Consider the following 7,317-nt stretch of genomic DNA (forward strand, 5'->3'; position numbering starts at 1 on the left):
ACTTAAATACATGCGATTATGAGAGGATGCGCAACAGATGGAAGAACAGCTGAAACTACTTACACACTACCAGCACATGAGATGTATACAGGACAAGAGACTGTCAAAATAAAAGAGGAAGTAACAACACTGAGAAACAGACTAAGATGCATGAACTTGACATTAGGATTGGGAGTAACCTGACAAGGGGACACAACAGACCAGGGTAACATAAAACACAGGGACAAGAGATAAACAAACATGGTAAGAGGTACCTAAAGGCTAGACGACAAAACAAAGACCACAAAATACAAATATTACACAAAGCAGAAACAAAACTAAAAGAGCCAAAGCCAGGAACGTAAACTGAACTGTAGAATGTTAAATAAGATAGAATTAAAATGTCCAAATACATAAACACAGGATCATGGCAAAAAGTTTATGGAGTCAAAGGGATTAGACATTTTTTTCAAATTATTTTACCACATGATGAAAAATGCTCTGCTGATTTAAAAAAAGTAGTAAATGTGTGAAACAGTAACTTTGTTCATACAGAAATGGAAATGCATGCAATATAAAAAATGTTTTCATACAATACCATGTGTTTCAGCACTGCTGAGATTATCAAATAGGTATAATTTACTCCACCCATTAATACTGTTAAGTTACACCACTGGCACACAAGAGTGATGGTGATGGGAAATAGGTCTATGTTGATGTACACCTACATACATATTCCATTAAAAAGCATTCCTGATTCATTATTCCATAAATCATAATCTATCATTTAAAAGATTTCAGGACTATTAGGTGTTAAATGTCTCAAAATGTTTGAGCTGTAGTTGTTCATATGAAATGTTAGGGCAAAGGAAAGATTAGAGTGAAGTCTTGTTACTAATTCAGGTCAGAACAAAAAGTCAAATCTTGTTCACATGTGTTTTCCTACTTTCTAGATCAAGACCCATAGTAATGGTTGAAGCTGAGGTGTCATTTAGCCCAATCCAAATCCCTACTCAGAATGTAGACTGCTCAAAACCACTGCAGAACACAGCTGAAATTTGCTTTACCATGAGCAGATTGTCTACAGTCAACACAGGTTCATCATTCTTGGTTTTTCTGAACTACAAAGCCACTGCCCAGCAATTTAATGTTTTCTAAATGTATGTAAATTGCAGCATTGAAATCAAACACTGATTTATTCCAGCTCAAGCAAGGATTAATTACACTTTAACACTGGATGCCACTCGCAAACCTCCAAGCAACCGGGCATATGTTGGTGGGAAACGAGAGCAGTCAGGATCACTTACTGTGGACTTAATAAGAAAAAAATGCTCAACTGTGAAGTTCCTTGTTGAGGTAAAACCAAATAACAACATCAGAGAAAGTTCACCTTGGTGTAACAATATATTTTGATTTCCATTTTGTTTTTAAGAGTCATCCAACACTGAATCTAAACTCAGCACTCATCTCTTCTTGCAGGCCTGTCCAGAAGATGCTCTCAATTCACTTTCCAATGAGCTCAAATTCAAGTTTGATGGTTTGCCCTCAAACACAAATCTCAGACCAAGCCTTGCCCAGCAGGCTCAAACAGCAACCATTCATCCTGTAAGTAACCTTTATAGGTACTTTATTAATCAGATATCTGAGGGCAGTCTTGAGCTGAGGCCATACATTCTGGAGAGATTTCTAGTTGAAATTAGTACTAGAATATTATTAGGAACTCTATTCCCAGTACCAACAGCAGGCACAGCTACATATTTGGGGTCATTACTCTAAAAACGTTGTGTATTAGAAATTAATTGTTAGTAATCCAATATGCTACAAAATTACTAAAGGAGTTTATTACACTGATCATTACATTATTTTCTTGTTACTCCATGAAATGACCCAAAATGCATTGTCTCATAATTATAAGTTAATAATATAAATCTTAGGCTACAGTCTGACATGCCAATGCAATCCCTATCCCAATGAGAAAACACATATGATCTTTCCTTTAGTGTTTACATATAAACACAAGAGATTTTGAAATGGTTGTAACAGTGATTCTCCTTCAGAAACATTAATGAATAGAAATGGAGGCTTCAAGCTCGACTGCTAATCACTGCCTTTCTTACCTGACTGGGCTCTGGCAGCTGGGCTGGGGTCTGCATATGCTCAGCTTTAACGTTCCTCTGTTGGCTAGTTTTTTTGCTAGCATGCTGTCTGCAAAGATGCTTCCAATTATCCAATTAGTGTTAGCTGTGCAAACAGCTGCTGTTTCTGTCCTGGATGCAGTTTGCGTTTTACCATTGCAGTCTTCTCCTCTTGTGCAATAAAAAATAAAAGTAATGTCCATATTTCTACTGTAGATCACTCAACTATTTCCCTCCTCCTGCACACAACCTAATTTTAGCCCAAGTGCACACAAGAAAACACTATTTTATTAGATATTTTTTCCATTTTTATCCAACCAACCAGCAGATAACTAAAGGAAACTTTGCAACACTAGTAACAATATAATTGTAATTGAAGTTTAATTACTGAATTCAGTACCGTAACACATTACATTACTGCATTACTGAAAAATATAAGGCTACTTTTTACTTTATCTTACACCCGGCACTGGGTAGAACACACAAATTGCTTGCTAGATGCATCTGTAAAACGTTTACATTTATTCTGTGAATAATGTGTAATATAAATGTTTTTGACATCACACTCTCTTCCACAGTTAGGGTTTGAGATCAACTGTGGAACTGACAACAAATGTGTTGATAACCTGAAAGTGGATTTCAACTTCACCAGGTGAGGCAGAATTACAAAACTTTGTTTAGCTTTGCTTGCGTTTTTAGTCACTTGCTAGGTTTCATAACATGTAACATGTATTTCATAAGTTGTACACTCGAAAGACACGTAAAACTTCAATTTTGAAGCACATAGATATTTTGGGACAGTTTGGTATTTAGTCTCCATCATTTTATCCTAATAAAAGAGACAAACAATGACAACACACACACACACACACACTGGTGGTAGTATGTGATTGAGAGATCACCACCACATATTAAAATTAAAGAAACAAACCCAACAATGGTAGAGAATATTTATTTCAAAATTATACCAATCCCCAAGAAGGCATTGAGGTTCTCTAAACCTTAGACAGGGTCATGAATACTGGACCCAGAAGCAGACTCAGCACAAATTTAGCACTGAACTATATACATTTTATTTCTTTTGTGAGAAAACAATAGCAAACTCTGAAAGTGAAAGTTAAACTCTGGCCTAAGGAAACAGGAGCAAAAATGGAGGTGAGTGTGGAGAAAATGCATTATTGAGACCGTGGGAAAACTGAAACAGAAGAGGAAACAATTACTTAACTGTGGGGAAGCAGAGGAGAGAGAGCAAAGCAGGATAATGATGCTGCGTGTTTACTGTCCGAGCCAGACCGCGGAGCTTGAAGGGTAAACGTTTGTGAGAGAATCTTAGAGGGATGAAGTTACAAAGACTGTTATCCAGTGTGCAGGGCAGGCAGGTAGGACCACTGAGAGTGGCTGAACGGAGCAGCAGACCATGCTGCCTGAAGCAGTCCTCTTATGACTGCCTGTTGATGAAATTCAGGTGCGACGCTGGTGGCCCTGCCAGAGGGCGTAACCGAAGAGCCATCCAGAAACATCCAGCACAATGCTCCCACAAACCATGACAGACAGAAACATAGCTCAAATCATTGAGATGTTGGTTTATTGACAGTAATTAAGAAACATGAAATCAGTGAAAGGCAACGAGCAAGGCTGGGTATACTTGTATGACCGTGGTTTTGTTTTCCCAGCTAGATTAGAGGGTTGCTTTCCTACACCATTGGGTTTGAAAACATGTCTTGATTGTCAGTGTACCCAGCTTCCATGAAGTCCCTGTATGAGGTAGTTGAAGATGCCTCTCCTGGGGACTAACCAACTAATGCTGAAGGGTATGCTCCAACTATGCTGGATGCTGTACTGGTCTGTTGTAGCAAAAAAACCTATTTCCCACCCATCACCAGGAAACAGTTGAGGTGGGTCAGCATCTGACTAGGACACCTAGAGACATCCATTCTGATTACTAGATTACTCAAGATCTCTTATTGGCCTGGGAATGCTTTGATTTCCCACTGGATGAGCTAAAGGAGCTGGCTGAGAGAAAGAACCCAGGGCATTTCTAGACAACCTGGATAAGTGTCCGAAAATCAATGGATGGTAACAGCTTTTTTCATAATGCATCATCAGTTATTTTTTGTGTTTTATGATCACCAGGAAATGACAGCAAATTAAAATGATATAGCGAGCTTCCACACAGCCACTATTAATATGTTAGAATTCAACACAAAGCTATACTATATTTAGCCTCCTACAACTTCAGCATCACAGTGCAGTCTTGTTTTCTTCTTCCTTTATTCTTGTTAGATCCTCAGAGGTTAAAGTGGGCATCGATGAGCTTTTGAATGTCACAGTCACAGTGGAGAACAGAGGAGAAAACTCCTACAACAGTCGTGTTATTCTCACGTACCCAGCTGGACTGTCCTACAGGAAATTCACCATTCAGCAGGTAATGTGTCAGGATCAAGTTCATCATTGATTTGCTGCTCACCCAGTGCATCCAGCAGTCATTTTATTTTCTAATAAAGGGAAGAATTGAGTGCAACTCTTTGGACAGTGAAGATGGTTTATCCCGAGGAAGGACAGACTGTACTATTGACAAGCCAATTTTCAAGAGCAAAACTAAGGTTCGTTATTGTGGTATGATTTTGTCTGTTAACTTCTACACAGTTTAACAAAATGAGCAATCACTCTGATCTCTCTTCTTCAATTCAATCAAGGCTTTCTTCATTGTCTCATATGGTATCGAAACAAACACTCAACTAGAGAGGAAGATCTTTATCACTGCTAATGCCACCAGGTACTGTTCATTTAGCACAGGTGCTTCTCATTTAAGCAATAACCCCACAGACACAGTACAAATCATTTCACTTCTGTCTTTCAGTGGAAATCAGGAGAACGCTACAACGAGTGAAATCTACAAAAATAAATGGATTGATGTGAAATACAGCATTTTCATGACATTTGAAAAGTATGTGTTGTTCTGTTCGTTATAAGATGAATTACACATTTTGTTTTACACAGTATGTATTTAATGTTTAACATGTATCTGTTTAGCTCCTTCAGTTACAGCAATTTCACTTTTGGGATGGATAATTTGCAGATACCAGTCCAACAATTAATCAAGGTAAAATGTAATAAAATATAATAAATATGACTGTGTGAATTAGACTTAACCATAATAGTGTTTGACTGCTTTTTCTTTACTCCCCATGTTTTAGGTTACAAATGATATCAGAGCGTTTAATTTCACTGTGGTGATCAAGGTTCCAGTGAAGCTTGGTGAAAAAGAGATTTGGGTATTGAGCAGCCTACAGGTAATATATGTGTCAGAAGATCTAAAAATGGGTCAGATTTAGCTGTGTGATGGGTGAATGAGGTAAAATAGGACCAATCACCCTGACATTATATTAAATGTATTTCAGATTGTAGACTGTCAGACAGAAAATGATGAAGAACCAAGTGTCAAAGATTTTGTTCCACAGATACAAAAGGATAAAGTGGTGGTAAGTATCCGTCTGTACTTTTGCTACCTACCTGTTAAAACTGAACCATGGTACTGATTCAAAACACAACATTGTACTGAATACAAGATTTGTTTCATTCAGTCTTCTTTAAATCACCCACAGGACTGCTCTGTAGCCATGTGCAGAGTGTTCAAGTGCAACACCTTCATGGGAAGACTGCAGAGTAGGACATACGAAATCTCTGGCAATCTCAGTTCAGGATGGATAGAGCAGGTAATTAAAGAATATTTTTTTAAAATTGTTTCATTAATACTTTTCCTGAGTATGTATGAGTACTTTGGTTAAATCTTCAGATATAACCATTTTACAGTTAAATCAAATAATACCTAATTTAGGCTTAACTCATTTCATTTTTTCTAAGATTGGACTTCAGTCTGCCAAATTCCTCTTGACCAGTACAGCCACTGTGGATTATGACCAAAGCCAATACATCTACTTTTCAACAGTGTCTAACAACAATCCTCCTGTTCGCAAGGTGATTTAGCATTACTTTCTCTCGTTTGAGTTACACAAGAGCTTGAATATCATTCACATTCTGTTACCTTATCTCTCAGATTATAGTCGAGGTAGAAGTGTATCCTCAGACAAATTTCACCAAAGAGATTATAGGAGGATCCCTGGGAGGGTTGGCTTTTCTGGCTTTACTCACTGCTGGCCTGTATAAGGTGAAAGACTCTTCTTACACTTTTTCAACTCATCACACAGCTGTGAAAGGTTTTTAGAGAGTATGTCTAATTTTTTAAACAAAGTTCAAGAGTTTATATTTACTCATGTAGTTATTTGCTTTAATTTTGAATGTAAGTCTAATGAATAATCTCTGTACTTTCATTTTTTCCCCTTGCACTCCTAGGCTGGGTTTTTCAAGAGGAAATATCCATAGATGATGAATGAAAATGCAGAGACCGATCTGGAACCGGGGACTGATGGAAATGAATCCCAAACAGAATAACAAAGCTCATATTTGTTGTTGTACATTTACTGTAAAGTTAAAACAAACATTAAACAAGTAAGGAAATTTGTGTTTGGTTGATTATCCCTTTGTTGTAACAGTTCTTCTTGGTAAAACAATCTTATAGTGGGGGAAAGCATTTTTATAGCTGGAACGGTCTGCTGGTGTCTGCTCCAAGCAGGCCACATTTGAGTGATCTGGATAGAGCTTTGGTGCTTTAGTGCAACCTCAAAGTTTTCCACATAACTAAACTACAGCAATATTTTGAGTGAGCCCCAGTACCATCTTCAAATTGAAGGCCAAGTTCCATACACTCTAAAAAGTAATTCAGAGGCTTAGTAAATATCACTATAAATATAAGTTAGATGAGCCTGATAAAATCTATGAATATCAAAAAAATAACACTATGGCTTGTGTCACTCAAGAATGCGAGTTTGATTGACCTCGACCTTTTGACCTTACCGGAAGTACTCCGGAAGTGTCTAATCGATTCCAGATGTGTGACTAATCGCATCCAGCGGGGAAAAAAAATTGATGTTTTGTCCAGAGAGGGAGGTGTCGGTGGAGGGAGGATGGTTGAGGGATAATTCTGATCAGAGGAGGGTCATTCCAGGGGCATGGAAAGTTCAGGGGGGGTAACACAGCAGATTTCTGATGAGTCAGTGGAGATCATGTTCTATAGGGAGACAGAATGATCGCAGCAGTTAGTTTTTCACAGAAAAGAGTTGAACTCATAGTTTGAATTCTATTT

The 7,317-nt window shown here is 37.8% G+C and overlaps 1 protein-coding gene across 2 annotated transcripts; it reads left to right on the forward strand.

The window, feature by feature from the left end:
• The first annotated feature begins 519 nt into the window (after positions 1–519).
• On the forward strand, positions 520–6,670 carry LOC102294970 (integrin alpha-M). 2 transcript variants are annotated; one of them, XM_005952618.3, is made up of 15 exons: positions 521–1,075; positions 1,184–1,335; positions 1,459–1,584; positions 2,693–2,766; positions 4,398–4,539; positions 4,619–4,717; positions 4,811–4,890; positions 4,975–5,061; positions 5,148–5,217; positions 5,312–5,407; positions 5,516–5,596; positions 5,720–5,830; positions 5,979–6,092; positions 6,172–6,282; positions 6,468–6,670. In XM_005952618.3, the coding sequence occupies exons 1-15, from the start codon at positions 949–951 to the stop codon at positions 6,495–6,497; spliced, it is 1,500 nt and encodes a 499-aa protein (XP_005952680.1). In that variant the 5' UTR covers positions 521–948; the 3' UTR covers positions 6,498–6,670. The 2 variants fall into 2 exon arrangements, with proteins under 2 accessions (XP_042073315.1, XP_005952680.1); XM_042217381.1 differs by lacking the exon at positions 6,468–6,670 and having other exon boundaries at positions 520–1,075; positions 6,172–6,361.
• The last annotated feature ends 647 nt before the right edge of the window (positions 6,671–7,317 follow it).

The sequence above is a fragment of the Haplochromis burtoni genome, unplaced genomic scaffold, assembly GCF_018398535.1.
Source record: "Haplochromis burtoni strain Fernald_Lab_line unplaced genomic scaffold, NCSU_Asbu1 Contig_1900, whole genome shotgun sequence".
In the NCBI taxonomy this organism is placed as follows: domain Eukaryota; kingdom Metazoa; phylum Chordata; class Actinopteri; order Cichliformes; family Cichlidae; genus Haplochromis; species Haplochromis burtoni.